Source organism: Carcharhinus amblyrhynchos, chromosome 3 (genome assembly GCF_965287045.1).
Source record: "Carcharhinus amblyrhynchos chromosome 3, sCarAmb.v2.hapA, whole genome shotgun sequence".
Classification (NCBI taxonomy): Eukaryota; Metazoa; Chordata; class Chondrichthyes; order Carcharhiniformes; family Carcharhinidae; genus Carcharhinus; species Carcharhinus amblyrhynchos.
Window position 1 is genome coordinate 74,737,889 of NC_137326.1, and position 20,942 is coordinate 74,758,830.

The following is a 20,942-nucleotide window of genomic DNA, read 5'->3' on the forward strand; positions in this document are numbered from 1 at the left end:
TTATATTTCTTTTATTTGATGCAGGATATTTTCATTAATTTTTCTTCTGTAGCCTTTCTCTTCAAGACTTTCTAATCAGAATGTTTAATTCCCAATACTGTTTAATAGTATATTCATCCTTGTCCTGCTCTGTATCTTATTACTCACATTCTATAGATAGTTGTCCTTAATGAAGTTCTGCTGTTGAGCTGAATTCTTATTGAGTCATGAATGTTAGTCAGTTCCAGGATATAAAATATTATCTACTGAGCTCCAGAAATGTATTTCAGTCATTTATTTGTATTTCATCTGTTAGACCAAATGTTCAGTACAAAATTGTGCTTTTTAACTGAATTATTTTTCTGGTTTCTCTGTCATTTCTCTTCCCCTGGTTCATTTAATTGTCACAGCCTCATCTCTTTTTCCTCCGTTAATATTCAACTTTTTCCATCTCTATCCCAGTTTGACTTCTCGGGTTTTAAGTTTCTCATGCATCTTATACCACTTTTGAATATTTCCCATGTGGTTGTCAGAGGCCCAACTTCAGTTAGTAGACTTTTCATGGTAATGTTCAGTCTGTCCATTTCATACAGAACTAACTCCCTGTATTAGCAATGAACTTCCTATGCCTGCAAATGCAAAGTTAATATAGATGGCCCAGAGATCCCCAGATTGTACCGAGACTTGATGTCATTGCTCTACCTTATTTGTGTTAATGTGCAGTAGTTGCCTAAAGTACCAACTTTGTGCTCCTCACAATGTGCTGTTATACCTTTGCTGCCACTGACAGATGAATAGGCTGCTCTGTTAGTTTTACCGTTTTTAATGTTGATACTGGATGAGGGTGCCCTTTCCATCATTCCTGATTTACATCCCCATTTGAAGTACTTGCTGAGATTATCGTATGTAAACATGCTTGGAGAGGCAGCTGTATGAGTATGGACTCCATTGTCTTAAGCAGCAAAAGACCTTCATGCATGGTGCTGGGGACACAAAATATTCCCTAAAACAAAGTATCTGAACTGATATCTTTGCTTAAAGTGTTTATGGATGAGACTTTCATGTGAAACAGAAACAAAAATCCATCTGAGAATGTAATCATTTTTTTCCCAACAGGCTCATGACAGTCCAGTTAGAGCCATGACTTGGTCTCACAATGATATGTGGATGCTGACAGCTGACCACGGTGGATATGTGAAGTATTGGCAGTCCAACATGAACAATGTGAAGATGTTCCAAGCTCACAAGGAGGCGATTAGAGAGGCCAGGTGGATTAATGCTATGCAGTTTTCCATAGGGATTGGTATAATTATATTGTCATTTCAATGTATTCTAGGTGAAGTCATGCATGGTTTCTATGAGACCCTAGGAGCAATGCTTCACATTTTATGCTCAATATTTTCATTTGTTTCCTCTTTTACACAAAGTGCCACATTGTCTGCTCTAGAACTATGGTGTGGTATTGATACATTGCCATTTTTGAGAAATGTGGATGTTGACCGTATGCTGTACTGCTCAGAGTTTTGCTGCAGTGCTAATGTATACAAGTATTCCTTTTATGAGTTCTTTGTAAAGCAAGAATTTACATTTTTAAATAAAGTATTTCCTTTTTTTCTAAAACTGAATAAAGGTTAAAACTTCAGAAATAAAGCCAGTTTCAACACCGAAGTAAAATGGTCAGCGAAGTCCCAATGCTGGTGATCAATGCAGGGATTAAAAATAAATACCAGATCACTGACATTCAGCTACATCCAGTGGCAAACAAGATTGAAGAACTTCAAAAAGAAATTAAATTTTAAAACCATTTTGATATTTCCAACATCAAAATTGTAAAATAAAGTGGTGGGCTTTGCAGACTGTAACTTTTGCTTATCGCGTACTTTGAATTCACTTCCAGGGAGAACTGTTTTTAAAAAATTAAATTATCCCATTTCATCTGGGTTTCCATTACTTTGAGAAAATTATGTCACAGTTTTTTCCAGTATTGTGACAGACTATGTTGTAGCATTAGCTCATTCGAAAACCTTTCCATTTGGATAATGGAGCTAAAACAATCCACTTAGCAGCTAGGTGAGGCAAGGTATTTTCCATGGATCCTAGGAGTGTGTTCTGTTTCCAGCTGTTCTTTTAAGATCTGCAATGCCAGGTTAATGCCAATCTATGTCCTGATTAAACTCTGATTTTGGGCTGTGGTGTGTTGGCACAGCATACCAGAGGCAGCTAGTGTTAGTAAATAACCAGAAGGTAAATATCAGTAAACTAGCAGCAGCATACACTACTATGACTAAAGTTGATGTGTCTGGAGATGTTGAAGACTGGATGTGCAACACTGAAGTGCTTGCACCAAGTGTGGCTGATTGAGCTGCATCTTTTGAATGTATAATACTTGCAATGTGACACTTGCACTTTTAGATTTCACATTTGCAGATACTTTTCACTTCTTGGGTCAGAAAATCATTGAGTGGGTTACTGTGGTTATCTGATTTGAAAATACACAATCACATTTTTTTAAACAATGAAATCGAATGGTCTACCTCCCTTAGCACACTACATTTCCCAATGCCATTTCTGCAATCTAACTTGTAGTATTCTTCTGTAACTTCCCTCATCCCTGCTTCTATGAATGATGTGACTGGGAGTTAATGCTATGTAAAAAGTGCATTGTAGGAAGTGTTAAAACAGAAAGAGACATCAGGACAGTATTTGCATATGGACTCCAAAGAACGTTATATTCTAGAGATGCCATGTTGACCTTTAAATGCTGCAGGTATAGTCACTGTTTCTTCCAGTTGTTAACACCAGTGTGGCAGTGTGTGCACTGTCCTTGGTGGTGCAGAAGCTCAACAGCTTAGGTATTATCTATTTAGCACAGTGGAACTTCGATTATAGACATACCTGCCATCTGGACACTCAGTTATACCCAATTATAAATTTCATGGGAGTCCCTGTTTAGTTGCATATAATTTTACAATTAATACATAGTGAAATGTTTATAAATAGAATTTTCACAACTTCTGGATTCTTCATCCAACAGAATTAGTAGGTACTGAATGACTGGTACCTGATAGAATTCACTGTTCTAATGTTAGGCTTTGAGTGTGGGTGCACAATGTGAGTCAATGCATTTTGTCTGAGAGCCCAGTAGTGGTTAGAGCTTTGTGTCTCGGAGCTCAGCAGGAGTTGATGTGCTGGTATTTATTTGAGGATACTCATGTTTAAATGAAAAAAATGTGGGTCTTAATTGCACATGCAATTAATTCATCCTCATTAATTAATCTAAAATCAATTGGAAGTTTAAAAAATCTTGGTATCAGTCTAAGTATTAGGGGACTTTCGATTGTCTGCCAGTTTCTGTTTCCTGCTGGGGAAGAATTCTGTCCCACATTGGCAGATAATCGAGGTTCCAGTGTAAAGCATTGTGGTTATTCTAGTTAACTTCTGGAGTCCATTTGTACAGAACGCTTTGTGAGGATGCTCCAGAATGGGCTCAATTCGGCTCCTGTTAAATGCTGACCTCTTTCCCCTACTGTGTGTCTTCATGTAACAGTTTCTCACCTACGGATAATAAATTTGCCACATGTTCTGACGACGGCACAGTTCGCATCTGGGACTTTCTTCGATGCCACGAGGAGCGTATTCTTCGAGGTATGTACAGCAAAACTCTACTGTGTACTGGGCCTAGCAGTTTAAATTAACATGTACATCTGGCAATAATCCAGCAACCAGTGCTTAAGTAGGCTGTGACAATTAGTCAAATATCTGCTTAAAACCCCATTCCCCCTTCATGCAGAGAGTAGCAAAACATGTATTATTAATACATCTTCCGCATATTTCTCATAACTCTTCAATTCCCGATACTTCTGTCCATCATATCATGTGTCCTCTCATTTGAAATGCTAAGATTATAATATTTTTGTGGGATGTCTCCCTTTGTAATGTGTGTTTTTTTCCGAGAGCAACTGTAATTAAGGTAGTTTTGTGGATCTCCGTTTCATTATTTCAAAAAGCACATAGGTTTGCCCCCCAGAAATTTTACCAAAGAAATTAAGTCTTGTTGTTTAAGCGCATGAAAACCATATATTGACACAAAAATTTTGCATACATACACACACACGTCACTCTTGCAACCAATCCCAAACAGTTAGCACCCAATTGTTCATAATGCAGCCCCAGTGCTGCATAACACCTATTCCACAATCTGAACATTGTGGCTTAAGTATGCTGCTCATAACTGTCGGTGTGTTTTTTATTTCTCTATCAAATTGGGTTTTGTAATCCCTGGGATTTGAAAGAAAGACTTGTATTTCTGTAGCTTCTTTCAGAATGTTGCACAGCATTTTAAAGCGTGGCCACTATTGTACTGTAGGAAACCAAGCAACCAATTTATGCACAGCAAGCTCCCACAAATTGTAGTGTGATCTTTTTAGTTGTTGGTTGAGAGATAACTGTTGGCCAGGGCATTGGAGAGTACTGCCTTACTCTTCCATAAGATATTAATGCCATGGAATCCTTTACATCTGCCTGAGATTAGCAACATATCTGAAAAGACAACACCTCTGACAGTGCAGCCTTCCTCAATACTGCACAGGAGTTCCAGTCTAGACTTCGTGCTCATGCCAGGAATGGGACTTGAAACCAAGACCTTCTGCCTCAGTTGAGAGTGCTAACACTGAACTACAGCTCACACTTAACTATTTGTATCCAGGTCCAGCCTGTACTGATGGAGGGGCACTTGTATCAGTTGGGTATGTCTGTACCAATGGGACATGAGTCTGTGACATAGATGGCTTCCTTTAACATTATTTCATTCGTTAGTCTGTTCCACTTGTGTACCAAGAGGTTTTAGGACTTGGTGAGGAGAGTGTTTAGAGAAAGGGATAAAGATTTCAAATATTATTTTAGAAATATTCCTTCTTTGTTTTAAGTGAAGGCTTTATTGCTTTGAAGAATATTCATGTTGTTATTTTTCAAAGCAGTCACAAAGTGAACTATTCAAAGTGTGAGTGTATTCAAGTTTAACATGTAGTTGAGATGTCAGCATTATCCTCATGATTTCATCTTTTGTAAACTGAGGAACCCATTATCAAATAATTAGCGCGTGGCAGATTTAGGATCGATTAAATCACTGCAATAGAAGTTGCTTCTTTGGAAGATCTGTTTCTTTTTGAAGGCAGTGTTATATTGGAGTTCTCCAGTTATCTTGGTTCCAAGGTTGTTCATGTATGGTGGAAGGTGGCTGAATAGTGATCTGGAGTTCAGCCATGATTAAATTGATACTTGCATTAATTAATCTAGCATCGTATACTATTTTACTTAATGGACAGCATCTCCAACAATGCAACATTCTTCATAGTCAATCAAGATCTCAAACGCTGGTGCAAGCTAAGTCCACACCTTTTATCTAGAAGCAAGAATGTTATGCAATGAGTGAAGCTGACATGAAAGTTGCTTCTGTCCTCTCCCCATTCCAAAACAATCTCAGAAATATTGACGTGTTACCCTCAATGTTAGCCTTTATTGTCAAGTTAATGTAGTGCTGATTGGAAATTAAATCTGGGTCTTCCTTACGGCTTTACATCACACCACACTGCATTCTTTGATTAGTGAGTCACTGGGGGGAAGGTTCTACTGAGAAATGTTCAAGCATCTATCCTCTTCACCAAAACATGTACATGTGGCCTATCACTTACCAGGACTGCCAGCAAACAGGGTTGATATTTTCACTCCTCTAATGCCCAAACACACTACAAATTGTAATATGCATATACACCTTAAACAATAGCTTAATAGTAATATTTGCTATTAATGTAACAGGTGAGGTAATGTGTTTGAGCAGAAGCACATAATGTTTGGAGTGATAGATGATTTTTGTGAATTCCCCAAGTGGGAATCATGCCACCAGACCAAAGAAGTGAAAGTTTGAATCATAAGTCTTTTTTTTGTGTTTTCATCTGCACACTACTTGTCAGCGAACTGTTATTTTTACTGTACACTTATACATGTATATTCTGAGAGAAAACCTGATTTAGTTCTGGTCTCAGTTAGACTGGAGCGTTGCCAAGCACTTGTCATTGCACTGTAATGTACAGTGATTGAAGCTGAGGGCTTTCTATGTCATCGTTTCTGAGTAGCTGTGTTTTCATTGATTCATCATGAAGTAGATTAGTTACTTTAAAACTCTGGAAATTTGTTATATAAGCCTTAATCTGAGTAGCCTATCCTAAAGTGCACTAAAATGATTAGATGAAATCCACCATTCTCTCGTGCCCCCCACTCCCTAAAGATTTATCGTATTCGCCAAGGGATATTTCAATTGTACACTTGTTAATTTGCAAAATTCTGAAAATGAATCTTCAAAGGTTTTGACAGTGTAATATCTTGTTTATGTAAGTTTTGAAAGCTATGTTTTTAACCACTGTGATAGGTTAAGCGTCATGAAGTTATTTGCTTGGTGGGAATTTCAACCCATATCCAGCCACACTGATGCAATCTGGAACATAATCAGCTAGCTTGTTTTAAGTCAAATTCCCAGTGGACAAGGGCTCACAACATAAAGTGCTCCGATGTTAATTGTCAATGTCTGAGGTTGGCATTAAAGCACATTTTTGTGTCAGAATCACAGATGTGTTTTGCTTGTGGATTGATGTACCATATATTGCCTGAGAGGTCTTGATATTGGTGCTCACAGTGGAAACGTTTTACTCAGCACTAACTCTTGCACTGGGCACAAAACTGCCATAATCTTTAACAAAAAATATATATTGTGAATGTAAAATGGGTTTGAAATTGATTCTCACAGCAGGTTTCAGAAGCATACAGAATAAAAATATTTTCCTGCTTCATTTCAATAGTGACTGATAATTCAGTGGGCTGACAACAGCCACAGCAAGCTATATAGAACAGTAGCTCCTGTTCTAGCTGAATGCCTGAATTCTGTCCTGATTGTTTGTATGTGCAGTGTAGAACAGTTAGCCAGTTCAATCTAACTGATTCAAAGCTTACTACTCCAAATAAAGCCTCATTTGAGGATAGTTGATCCAAACACCTTCAAATGGTGCTAACATGTGCTCAAGTATCTCCATATTCATTTATGCTTCAGCTATGAGGCTGCAGTCCAGAAAATTAAATTATTCCTCTTTGTTTTCCATGATAATGTCTCATTCCTGAGTGATAACAACTTCCATAACCATGCATCTGAACTCCTCTAGTCTTTTATTAGCGTTCAGTATGATTGCTGAATTATGAATCAGAATCCTGAAGACAAATGTGTACTGTGGACTTTATTTTTGGAACTAAATTGGTAATAGTTCATCTGAAAGCCAAACTGCCCATGCAGAATTCAAACCCAAGTCTCAGAATTGAAAGAGTAGTGTTGAAATGCACTAGTTCACCTAGAACCTTTACCTTTTATTGATTACCCATGTCCCAGGGGTATTTTAGTCTGTGATTATTAACTGGAACCCAATTAAATGTATAATGATCTCATTGATGTGACTATACTGCCCAACCTTAGTGATGATGGTGAAACTGTCAGTGACTGTTGTCTTTATTCAACTGAGAATGACAGCAACTTTTGGAGATGCAGAGTAATGCAGAAATCCAGATGTTGCCGTGATTGATTCTATATCACTCTCAAAGATGCAGTGTTGAGGGACCCCCAGTCTGCAATCAATGGAAAATCAATTAAATTGATGAAAATTTACATTCATGCTGTTAATCTCAGTATAAAAACATTTGAAAAAATTAGGAGTAATTGGGTTTTAACAACATATTAATTTCATAATTATTGCTTTAAAAAAAAACCTCTCCAGCTCTGACAAGCTAATTTTATATTTGTGGAATATCAAATTTCTCCATTAAAAAACATCAAATTTAATAAATTTTGAGTTTGTTTACTCTAAGCTTGCATTTAAACTCAATTATCATTTAAGTTGCTGTTTCAGCATTAAAGTTAAAATGAAAAATTTTAAGTGCTTTCATCTTCCTGGTTTGCTGTGTTTGAATACTTCGGTTTGATTGGCTGCTTACCTGCTTGCTGATACAACTGCGGTTATATGTCAAAAAGACCATTCCTTTTCCTGGGCAGCAGTATTAAATAGCTTATCAGGAAAGTGGAAATCTATGCCATAGAGATCACTAGATTGTTGTGAACAACTTTCTTTGGAATCAGTGGTGAGTGTCATTGGTATGCTATTGACCGCAAAATCTGGACCATTATCACTGATTCATCTGATATGAAAGATAAATGATTGCGCACATCATTCTACTGGTCAAACAGTATGGATATAAAACCAATGTTTGATAGAGCATGCCTTGACCCCAATCTATCTTTTCAATTCCTTACTGATCACATGAAAAACTGAAATGAGGGAACAATTTTCATTTCGCAAAGGCCTCTGATCCAAGATGAAAGATTGGTGAAATGACTGGGATAAATTTGCTATAAAGTATTCTGTTTAGACTACAATATTTATTGATAGTCACAGCAATTGCTACTTAATAGGGTGGATTTGCATTATTTGGTTTGAATCCGGTATGCTAAAATGACAGATTATAAAAAAGGGAGATCGGATTTGAAAATGTATTTGTTTCTCTTGTAATGTTGACAGTGACTTGGAAATTTGGACTGAGGCCTTGGTCAGGAAAAGAGTTTGAGCTGAATAAATTATATAAATTAGATCAAATCATAATTACTTGTTATCCTCCTTTCTTTCTTTCTCTTTTTCTGTGGCATACACGTGCACACAGATCAACTGAGTTAATTATTTCTGACCTTCTAGCCACTCCTTGTTGGGAAATGCATTCTTCCCACAGTGTGTTGAGAGACCCACAATTCATATAGAGCTTTTGTTCAGAAGTGACGTATGACTTGTTTTTTTTTATTTCAGTCACTAACTTCAATAGTTTTGGTTAATATTACTTCTATGGTGCCACAGCGTGACCAAGGGCCCTATAGCTCTCAAATACTCCAAGGACATGTGCTGAGAACAAGAAGATGAATGGGCATGCTTTGTGCAAATGTTAGCATTCCGTGCTACTTCATGCAGAAATATATAGATTTGTACAACCAAAAGGAAGGCATTTGAAAAAAACAAAGTGATTATTGGAGAGGGAACTTATATTAAAGCATTCCTCAATGTCAAATAGGACTTTGGCATTATGTAATGCTAAATGTCACTGTGACATCACTTTCAAACCCACTAATTAAGTGCTAGTTCTTAAACTCTTAATAGTCTAGAATCTAGTATTAATTCTTTTGTTTAATAATGTAAGTATAGTGGATACAGGGCACACAGATGAACTACTTGTCTAGCACTTGCTACCAGTCCATATCTGTGAAAATAAGTATTTGAAATGAATGCATATTTTAAGACGTGTACTTCAGTATGAATGTTAATCATTTATGTTACTGTCACCCCATGAGTTGCTTTCATTACTTCATGTATTCTAGAAATAAGTAAAGAAAATCACAAGTTTTCTCTTTTCTCCTCATGTTCTGAAGGTAATGATTTGCTTTAGGATGTTAGCACCTTAAGCATTTCCAGCTTTCCAGTATAAGTGACCATTATTCATATGTTAGCTGAGGTAGTTAGAGATGGCAGGCATTTGACTTCAGTTGAATCACACCCACCTTTGCTCATGCCCTTGTCTGATTTGTACACATGCACTTGTCAGGATGTGATGAATGTTGGATAATGAGTGGCAGATTCTACGACAACAGTAGTACATTCCTTTCGAATACTAGTCAGCAACCTGGAATGTAATTTGTCTGTATGACTTGGTTTCATGTTACTGATGCATTTACCCATTTAATTATCAAGGGAGGACTTTTCTTGCATGTAGTATCAACCAGATTGTTCCAGTTGTTCTTTACGGTGCTGTGTGCATCTTAACTGAGGACACTGGGATTATTGCTGCATATTTCATTGCTGAGTTCTAACTTCACTGCATACAGTTTAAAGCATGCATCTTGTTGTATGTTCAGATTAGCTGGGTTCAGTAGTCACCATAAGAAATTGCTAAGCTTTAACTCTGTGCGACAGTAGCGACCAACTGCTTGGGAGCAAGGTTGATGCTGTGATTCAGTCAGATGCTGCTTTTGGGAGTGGGTTTTAATTTTCTGAGGGCACATTGGGGATTCTGCTGTAACTGATGTAGACTGGACTATTTTACTAGTCTTCCAAGTTAAATATTTGAAGCACTGTCTTCAAAATATTCTAAGTGTTCAAGTTGTATTTGGAGTCAACATAAATTCCATTGAGTCCAATATCTCAGCGTTCCTAAACTCAAATCTCAATCCATGTTGAGTGAGCTAACCTTATCCTTAAATGACGTGAGGTCTACAATTGGCCCTTGTTCCTTGGTTAGGAAAGAGCAAAAAAGATTGTTCTTAATTGCTGTCATAACCATTTTTACTGGAGGTGTACTTGATATATGAACAAGGTTTCAGGATTAAATTAGGATCCATTGTGATTTCCTCCTTTACTGATCAGCCTTCTTGCTCACAACCAGACTGCCATGTGAGGGCAACTCAGCCAAGGTACTAGGAAACTCATAGAATTCTGTCTCACCAAGGTTCTTCAGGAGGGAAGCAAAAATTAGCATGAAAAGCATTATGACTTTAAAATAAAATCTTCATGTGAGTAATGAGTGAAAACTGACACTGGGGGGCAGTATAGCTTTAACTCTTGAAGTGTTTGTTCAACTGCTGTGTTATTTTTAACAGACAATGCCATGCACTCATGTTAACTGCCTTGCTAAGTATTCAGGAGGCCATTTATACCATACATGTTGTAGTGGTATTTCTCTTGTCACATTTCTAACTGAAATGAAAATGCTCCATGGGTATAGAAGCATTGCTGCTTTCAGTGTATCTGATCAATACCATGCTGCCTACTAGATTCTAAACAACCCACCACCTTTTCCAAGATGTTGTCACCTTGTGTTTCTTGGCTCTGGATCTTGTTTTCTCCTCTGATTCCACCATGGCATAGCTGTCGGCTGGGAATTAACCAGAACAAATTCCTATCTGACTGTCCAGCTTTGAGTAATGTCTGCCTTTGGTCTGGACTGAATTTGATGTAATCTGGTTCAGGAAACCAATTCTATATCGCATAGAATAAACAAACTGCGAAAACACTTGCTCACTTTTGGGATGAAACCATTTAAAATGCCTTTCTTCTACATTATTAACCAAAGTGCAAAATAAAAACAGGCAACAATTATATTGGCAGTGAATCAACCAGTTACACTTACTGAAATGGTAGTGTTATTCCAGACTAGTTTGCTTGGCAACGAAACTGATTATTTGCCACTCTATCTCTCAATCATGGCATTGGCATATCTGTTTCCAATTAGTTCAGATCTAATGTTTTTTTTTAAGACGAGTCTTAGGTTTTGAGTCTTTGATTTTTCAGAATTTTCCTAAGCTTCATCCTGTTCTGGTAGTGCCAGGGTGAATAGTCGCAACAGAGCAAAAGTAATCATTCAGTCTGAAAACTGCTCCTCATGACCTGCTTGGAAAAGGTGGATATTGGGCACTAGGTTCCTTTTGACGCTCGTTTCTTTTATTGCGTCCTGACACAAATTGCCCAGTCATTTTAAACATTGTTTAAAGCCTGACATTGACTGTCCTCTTTTCTTTCGTTCATGAGCAACATAGTGGAAACTCCCGTTTGGTGACAGTGCTTTCACTTGGCAACATTCACCATGGCACTGACTGCATTCCACTTAATACTGTTTCTCACTATTAGTGTGTCAAACAGTGTTAATGCAGGCTGAATATATTTTACTTGGAGGGAATTCATTACCTCTTGTGCTCTTGGAAAGTTGTGATTGTATAAGATTTCTTATTGTTTCTCTTTAATTTTAACTGTTGCACCTACAATTTAAATGACGTGTGAAGTCTGCATTTTTGGAAGAAAAACAAATTCTCATAATGCCATATCTTGTACAATTAACAGTAAAGTTTTGATAGCAAATGTGGTTTTGGACTTGATTGGAGGTAGGGATACCATCAACTTTTGGCATCTGTTGTGAAAAATGACATGGTTTGATTCACAGCACAAGTAACCTTTCCCAATATTGTGCTTTAGTCCTAACTTTGGATCTCCATAATTACAACATAGCTACAGCTATATTGCACATGAAACACAAGATATTGTGTATAATACTCCTATGTTACAGGAAATGCATTGGGCGAAAGGTACCCGGGCTGGGACCAAATATGGAACTAAGCTAAGTGTAGAATTGTAGAAGACTGAATCTTTTTCTTATCACTGTCATCAGATTTTGGATTCTGCAAAGTGCTGTCTGACCTTTCACATTCTGATATGTTCTGCACTACTGCAGAAAATAAACTCCCTGACGTCACATACCAACTTTAATGATTTGGTAAACGCGCTTTTAAACCTTTCCTGTTTTCTTTGGATGGAATCCAAGTGAATGATTAAGTTGGCTATTTAAATAATACATTTCTTTCTAAACACGTAATCAAATTTTTATTTGCACATCCTCGCTAGTATTCTGTTAGACTTGTTCTCAGTTACTCATGTACTGCTAATAACCATCAATATTAACTGGTGACTAATATAATACACATCAAAGTTGCAAATTAACAGGATATGTCTTCCCCAAAGAATTATCTTGATAACAATACTTATTTCTGGGAATCATGCTGTGCCACTGTAAGCCTCAGCAGATGTCGGCAAAATTATATTTATGCAGCTTTCACCATCTTATGTTCTTGAGAGCTTAGAATTAATAGACAACGTTGATAGTCTTTTAAATTATGATAGTTTCCTTATTTTGTGATTTTGATTTAAAAATCTTGTGAAACAATTTTTCATGCTCACCAGAATAAAAGATTATCCAGGGAATTAAAAATCTTCCTTTTATGGTTCAAGCAGTTACATTTTTGTTGGGATAAATTCAAGTTCAAGATAACTTCACTGATAGGAGAACATTCTGGTACATGAGTGGCAGATCTTTTCTCTAAATCTATTCTGATAGCATATTATCTATGCATGTGTGATTTGCACCTAGAAGCTGGATATTGAGATTGGCCATATTCACTACACTTGAGGATCAAAAAAACACAGAGCCTTTCATTCTTTAGAAAGTAACAAAGCAATGACATTTGTAAAGCACCTTTCACTATCTCAGGATGTTATAAAGTGTTTTATAATCAGCGAAGTACTTTTGAAACATAGTCATTCTTGTCATGTGGGGGAGCACCAGCCAAATTGTGCATAGCAGGACTGGGTAATCTGTTATAAGGACAAGTTTATAAGGCTGTTAACAAGCATTTGGAATCCTTGGGTTTATTAATAGAGACCCACTACAAGAAACTGGAAGAACCTTAGCTTAGAGTATTGTGTCGAATTCAGCGCACTTTAGGAAGCATGTTAAGGCCTTGGAGAGGGTACAGAAGAATTCCAGCAGATTGAAACTAGGGAAGAGGGACTTAATTTAGGTAGAGGGACAAGAGAACCTGGGATTTTTCTCCCTGGAGCAGAAAATGTTGAAGTGTGATTTAATGAATGTTTTTCAAATGTAATGGAGTTTTAATAGAATTAGTAAGGAGAAAGTGCTTCCACTTCATCATGGTATAGAAACAGGGGATATAGTCAGAGGAGATGAGAATTATTTTTATTGCCTGAAAGTGCAGTGAAAGCAGCTTTGGTAGTGATTTTCAAAAGGTAATGGAATGTATATTTGCCAAGGAAAAGATTTGCAGGGCTATGGGGAGCATGGGGGAATGGGACTAATTAAGACTAGACACAAACACAATGGCGTTTCTGTGCTATACAATTGTATGATTAGTATTTAGGTGTTGATTGATTAATATTGACCAGGACACTGAGTGAACTCTCTGCGCTTCTTCAGATAGTGCCATGGAATCTCTTTCATGTATGTCACAAGGCCTTTGGTTTGACAACTCAAAATGCTGTATATCTGATAGTTCCACATTCACTCTGTTATGCATTGAAGTACCTTCCTACATTATATGCTGAAATTTCTTGAGTGAGGCATGAGCCAGAAGTCTCCAGACTCATACGTGTGAGTGCTACCAATTCAACTATGGCTAATGTTGGTTTGAAATTCATAACTCATTTAAAAAAATGAAATATCCCACCTTGATGTTTTAATCATGAGTGAAGGGGATATACTTTTTGTTATCTCCCTTTCTCCAGCTAATTCTAGGACGTTAACATTTTTGCTTTTAGTTGTCAAAGTTTTGCACTCCTGTTGGGATTTGTCAGCTGTTCAGCTCAATGCATTGGGTGAATTAAACTGATTGGAACACCCACACCTTTTATCTCCCAAGGCACCTTATGCTGATGCCATGAGGCCCAACAGGCTAAGCAAAATTCCCATTAGTTTGCATAAATCTGAAGCTACTAGTACTAACAGTTTGTTCTGATTTGGGATTTATCCACCAGTGTGGTAACAGAGTACAAGTGAATCTCTCCGGACCTCCAGGTCACAAAGTTTAAACCAAATGGATCAGCAAGTAAGAAATGGAACTGAGGCTCATGGTCTGTATGCATGCCAGGATTTCTATCCTGTGCTATTGTGTTTCATTTTTTAGTAATGCAATCCACGTGTTACTGACTTCGGAGCCCATTATTTTCTTTGTTTCAACCTTCACATTAAAATTAATAGGCCATTAACCAAATGGGGAGAACCGTTTTAGACACTTTTTAATAAAACATAATGCCATAGTAGTTATTTATTAACTGTTCCTACCTTGTTCTGGTGCCAAACATGAATAGTGCTTCTGTCAGCGGTTCAGTTTGTTGCAGCACATTAGAAGTTTTCAGTTTGTTTGCATTGTGTTAGAAATTTGTTTACAGTTCTATCATCAGCTTGCCCAGAGCTTTAATTTTCTGCCCAAGCTATATATGAAAATTTGCAAAATCGATTGGATTAATAGTCAAATGACACAAGTCAACCGAACTCAATGGCTTACTTCACGTTATCATAAACCTTTTGTGATAGCTACACTTAAATGAGTTGCAGACCAGCCTATACATAGCTCCATTATTAAGGTTTCAATGGCAAACATACAGGTGGAGCCCAGCATCCCTTTGAAGGGACCTCTTTCAGAATGCATTTGAAGTGAGGCTAGAAAGTTTCAATGACACCTGAAGAAGCAAATGAAAAGGAGCTGGGGAGGTTCACTAAATGCCCATGTTGCTCACAGAACTTTCCTGAAATGACTACAGTCTCTATATTTGATTAGATATTTATTCCATGTATTTTTTCTTAAAAGATGGGCACAACATTACCTGTCCTTTTTTGTGACCGTATAATTTGGTTTAATTAGTCAGTTAAATATTACTGGAAGTATTTGCCATGTAATTTCTGCAAAATGTGCAGCAGAACAAATCCTTCTGGAACTCTATGGGTGGCTGCTACTGCCACCAGGGCTTTTCCCACTAAGGATCACATGCTTTGTTTTCTAAGCCATTTTTATTCCTTTAATATTTATAATTGATTCTATGATCTTAATCATTATCTAAAACCTCTAATGTGAACCTTTTGAATGCTTTATGAAAATTCAAGTTCAACTATCTGACTTGAATTAAACCAAATACCTGAAATTTCCCTTGACTTGGTAGGAGACACAATTCCCCTGCAACGTTTTCATGGTACCAGAAGTAAAATACCACTTCTGGCACCATGAAAAGGCCTCTGTTATGCAGGAACATAGATCAACTAGGAACATGTGCGAAATGACTTATTCAGAATGCGATTGAATAGTTGACCTGCCCCTCTTTTATCTTGTCCTGAAGACGGTTTCTTTCCCGGAATGGTTCGCCTTCAGGAGCATGGACCTAAGGAACATTAATTTTGGCATGTTAATGGTCTTGAGTATTGAACAGTTTAGTTCGCTGCTCCATACGTAATGAGCAAGTTCTTATTGATGAGAATTGCACAGAAAGCCCCACAATGTTCTAATAGAGCAGCTGTGCCATTGTTATTTAGGTCCTTCAACCCTTCTTAAGTGTGCAGAATGTCATTGTGGATGTCAGTAGTAGACTCTTTTGTCCAAACATGGAGTCTTCAGTAATGATGAATCAGATCATTTTTAGCTGATACAATCACCTGAAATATATGTTAGCCATATGTCATGGTCACGCTCCAGAACATGACGTTACCTCAATTTTATTACAGCTGCTGGGGTAATTGAACTGTAAAACTAAATAGCCTCTGCCCTGTAAAGACAAAGGGTTGGGGAAGCTTGGGTGGTTAGTGGATCTATTTGCTGGCTTCATCTCCTGACTAGGATTTAGAAGATCAGATGATATTGATTAAAACGTTGCTGGACGAGGACAATTTAGTTGCTGGGTTTTCTTGCTCTCAGCATTTATAGACACCCCACAGATGGAATCTGTAATCACAGCTGTAAAGTTAAATGTGGCATAGAGCTTCTCAGATTCTCAGGTGGTGATATACAAACTGGCTCCCATGGTGCACTGTTTCTGGTAGATGATATTAATGGCCTTGGTCTTAGCAGCTGTGGTAAAGCCAAAGGCAGTGACAGAACAATATGATTTCTGTCAACATCATCTGCAAGATAACCCACATGTCATGGATTTATGCTTTAACTAACATTGTTACGTTGATCTGAAGACTTGCACCTTGTCGATGCTTGGAACAGGCTTGATGCAAACTCATAGAATTTTTCATCTCTAGTATTTTTACCTCAGCATAGTCCATTTACATGGCAAGTTCAAAGAATGAAAGATAACCTTTTCCAAAGTGGCTCTCGAGGCAGCCTTAAGCAGCACATATTACAACATCTGCCTCCAGCAACATGATTTGGCCACCTTCCTGCTGAAAACTATCCTTTAAAAAGGGTATAATGTCAAGTGCAAAAGATTATTTATTGTCAGCAACAAAGCTGCAATCTATAAGAGTGGGGTATTTCAGCTATTCCAGTTTGCTTAAAGCTGGGGGCTTTTCTTGTAGCTCACTGGGAATCACGTTGTTAGCTATGTGCTACTGGGAAGAAATTTCCCTTTTTATTCGTTAGTAGGATGTGGCTGTTGCTGACAAGGCCAGAATTATTATCCATCCCTCTTGATCTTGTGAAAGTAGTAATGAGCCACCTTTATGAATCTTTATTTTGCTATAATATAGCAGTTTCAAACAATCAAGTAGCCTGCTAGGCTATTTCAGAGGCCTGTCAAGAGTCAAACACATTGTTGACTCCAGACCAAGTCAAAACCATAGGTTTCCTTCCCCAAAAGACATTGGTGCACAAGTTGGAATTTTATAACAATCTGACTGCTTTATTACCATCTTTACTAGTATGAGCTTTTTAATTCCAGATTTATTTAATTAGCTGAATTCAAATTTGTTTTCTGCTATGGTGAGATTTGAATTCCTGTCTCCAGATTGTTAATCTGGGCAATTAGATTGCTAGTCTAGTTAAATAACCACTATATCGTATTAAATGCCAGTTGGTATCCCATTTCATCAATGGTGCCTGTTTTTTTTTTGACTGGTACTTAAAGTCCAACACCAAATAATCTGATTCTTAGAATCTTCAGCTGTTACAGCACAGAAGATATAGTTTTATCCATAACATTGCACCATAATTTTTAACCTATTTGCGCTGTGATTTCACATTTATCCTCAATGCACTTTAGTTTGCAAGGATTAAGCATCTCGTTTCGTACTTGGATAGGTTAATCATAACATTTGTAATTGTTACCTTCAAAATCATTTATCTTAATATTTTACACCCCTGCCTATCTAATTTTGCATACTTCTTCCATTGGAGCACCCATTTTATTGATCACAGCACTGCAGTTTAGAATAAAGACAATTTGTTTGAGAACTAAGTTTTAGATACTAATTTTTATATTTTTATCGTATCTTTCACGAAACAGCATATTCCATCCGAAACCAGCATTGGAAGAGCAGCAGGTGCATGTTGGGATGTAAGGTTATGTTAGATTACATAGGTTGTGTGCATGTGGAGGATGTGAAGCCATGGAGGGATTTGAACAGAACGGTTTTTAGGTCAACACATTAGGAGAGGGAACCCAATGACTCAGTTTGAATAGGAGTAACGGTGCAGTTAGGGAACGGCCAAGAATTTTAGAGAGTTAAAGTTTATTTAAGGTAGAGTTGAGATAGTCAAAAGGAATTGGGGCACATCAAGTGGTATATGAGATAGTTATAAAGAATGGGCTTAAAGGTTTTGATGGTGGGAAGATTAAGACTGAGGCAGGCAAAGTTAATGTGAATGGACCAGGTGTGTGGTTTGAAGCTCAGCTCATGTTTGAGATGAACACCAAGGCTCTTTACCGCCTGACTTAGCCTGAAAGAGCAGCCAGACATGCAACGAGGTGATAGAAGCTGGCGCCCAAGATGCACAGGTCCTGGTAGGAGATGACTTTTAATGGCCTTAAGTCTTAGCAGCAGTGGTAAAGTCAAGGGTGGTGACAGAACAATATAATTTCTGTTAACTTCATCTGCAAGATACCCTCAATGTAAAAGGCTTCTGCTTTAACAAAACATTGTTTATCTGAAGACCTGCACCTTAGCAATGCTCCGAACAGCGTTTAATGGGAAGTCGCAGAATTTCTCATCTCCAGTATTTTGCTTTATTTCTGCATTGTTCAGTTATGTGGGAGGTTGAAAGAATGTGAAAGAACCACCAGCAGATCTGGCCTTCCTCCATTTTTAATATTCACTTCTATTTAGAGTTCTTTCTCTTGATTATTTTGTGTTCCCAATGCCTATGGTTTAATTCAAATCTATGTTGCTTCCTGTGATATGATTCTAAGCATGGTCATTAAAGTATAGCTGGAACAGGAAAAATGCCTGGGTCAAGATGGCAATTTATAGTGCCAAATATTTAAAGAGAAGCCCCATTTGATACAAGGGTATTAATCTGAAATTGTTTTTATTCATACTTGTGTTTTGACAAGTTTATCTGTGCTGATGTATTGCTGTAATGTATACCAAATGGAATTGTGGATTGCAGTCCCAAAATATGAGGAAAATTTCTGGAATCCTATGCTGTTTAAAAATAAAATCAGTCTAATCAGTTTCTGTATACTAGTGTCTTCTCCCATAATACCTGATGTACATTGAAAAATTGTGTAGCATATCCTCAGCAAAGTTTGATTTCTCCATTAGACAAGTACTGTACTACTTTGACAATGGTATGTCCTTTATAGGATTTCCAAACAAAGCGATGGTAATAACTATTTCCTGTTTCTCTAATGCAACTTCCTTCCATTCTAATGGCTTTACTCACAAGCATTCATTCAAAAATAGTTATGAGTCTTTATAAATTTTGAGCAATCTCCTGAATAATCTGATATACTTCCAATATTTTAATAGGTTGGATGTGAAAATACAATACAGCCTGTCACACCACTTGGCACACTCCTTCCTTTGAACCAAGGGGTGGCTAGAATCATTAGAAGGACAGGCAGTTCTTGTTGCATGCTATTGTAAATCCTATTGCTTTGAAACCTATGGCATATTCCTGTTTTGGTGCAAGTTTTCCTCTTTTCTGCATGTGTTGGTTCTGTACAAAGACACGGTTCACCACCATCTGGCAACCTTTCACACCTTACCAACATGTTTTTAAAATTTGTTCCCAGGATGTGAGTGATGCTGACAAGTTAGCATGTATTGTTGAGTGATCGTTTTATATTTGAATAGCTTGCTAGGCCAATTCAGAGGGCACTAAAATTCAACCAGCTGGGTACAATATAGCTGTGAATGACTCCTTTCCCTAAAGGACATGAGTGAACCGGTTTGGTGTCTACATCAATGCCTGCCGCATTTCTGGGACTAGCTCAAAAGACTTTACAGATTTCACAACTTGCTGTAGTTTGGTTTGAAATCATGACCTTGGTAGTCTTGTACCGTTAGCACTGCATTGCTATATCTTTAATTTTTTTGTGTGTCAAGTAATTATTCAGCAGGCAATGGATTAATTTGGAAGCTACTAGCATGCACGTTTACAAAGTATCACTGGATTCTGTACAGAATTTCTGTCGCCTGATCTCTAATCACCCAAAAGCACTGACTGGGAATTGACCGTGGGATTTTCCTAGTCTAATGATTCCCAAATTTTTTTCTACTGTGACCCCATTTTAATGCTTCACATTTTCTGCAACCCCAAAGTGAAAATGGAAGGGGAAAGAGTTATTGAGCAGGTTGGGAGTTGAAACAGCAGCTATACAGCTACAAAAAACAGCTAAGACACCTACCAATTTGCAGGCTCTGTTTGTGTCAGTGACTAAGCTTTGGTAACCATTGGATTAGACCACACCCATGGTAACAAAATGATGCAACTTAAAGGAGTCTTCACAGCTGATCCCCGGACAGTCAAGTTAGAGTCTCCACTCCACAGCTGTCAGTGCTGCCTTGGAACTTTGAGACTCCAGTTGTTTGTCCTGTGACCCCATGGAGTTCATGACCCACAGTTTGGGCACCCCAATCTTGGCAAATGGCTCAACTCCTCAATGGATAAGCTCACTAAGTCATCAGGCGAAGAAGACTGCGTTATTTCAGGACATGCCTTCCAACTTTGTGGTCCCAACAAAATTAGGAATGTGCATTGGTGGCCCGCTCTTTGTTGGTCTGTCTCGCACAATCTCTCACCAAACACACATACACATTTTTATGGTTTATTACCAATATAATATCTAATACCCACATAAAGCCCTATCTTGGCTAACATTTCCTCTCAAGTTTCTATTATCCAAAATAGATGATTAAATTTTTAATTAAAATTTGTATATTTCTGACAACAGTATTTACTTGACCTCAGTCTCTCCAAAAATCCTGCCCTTGGACTTGGTATCTTTGCCCTGAACTGACTGCTGTAAACTGAATTTGGATTACACAGTAACTAATTTTTCAGGATTATCAGTACTAGTCAGTCAGCAGTATTGATGGAATATTTTTCTAACTTTGAG

The 20,942-nt window shown here is 37.6% G+C and overlaps 1 protein-coding gene across 3 annotated transcripts in view; it reads left to right on the forward strand.

Annotated features, from left to right (window-relative positions):
- The window catches only part of wdr33 (WD repeat domain 33), a 101,978-nt gene that overhangs the window by 45,959 nt on the left and 35,077 nt on the right, over nucleotides 1–20,942 (forward strand). For all 3 annotated transcript variants that reach the window (XM_080185305.1, XM_080185307.1, XM_080185306.1), the window contains 2 exons: nucleotides 1,096–1,247; nucleotides 3,527–3,624. In XM_080185305.1, coding sequence (XP_080041431.1) covers nucleotides 1,096–1,247; nucleotides 3,527–3,624 — 250 coding nt within the window. The remainder of the gene's footprint in view (nucleotides 1–1,095; nucleotides 1,248–3,526; nucleotides 3,625–20,942) is intronic.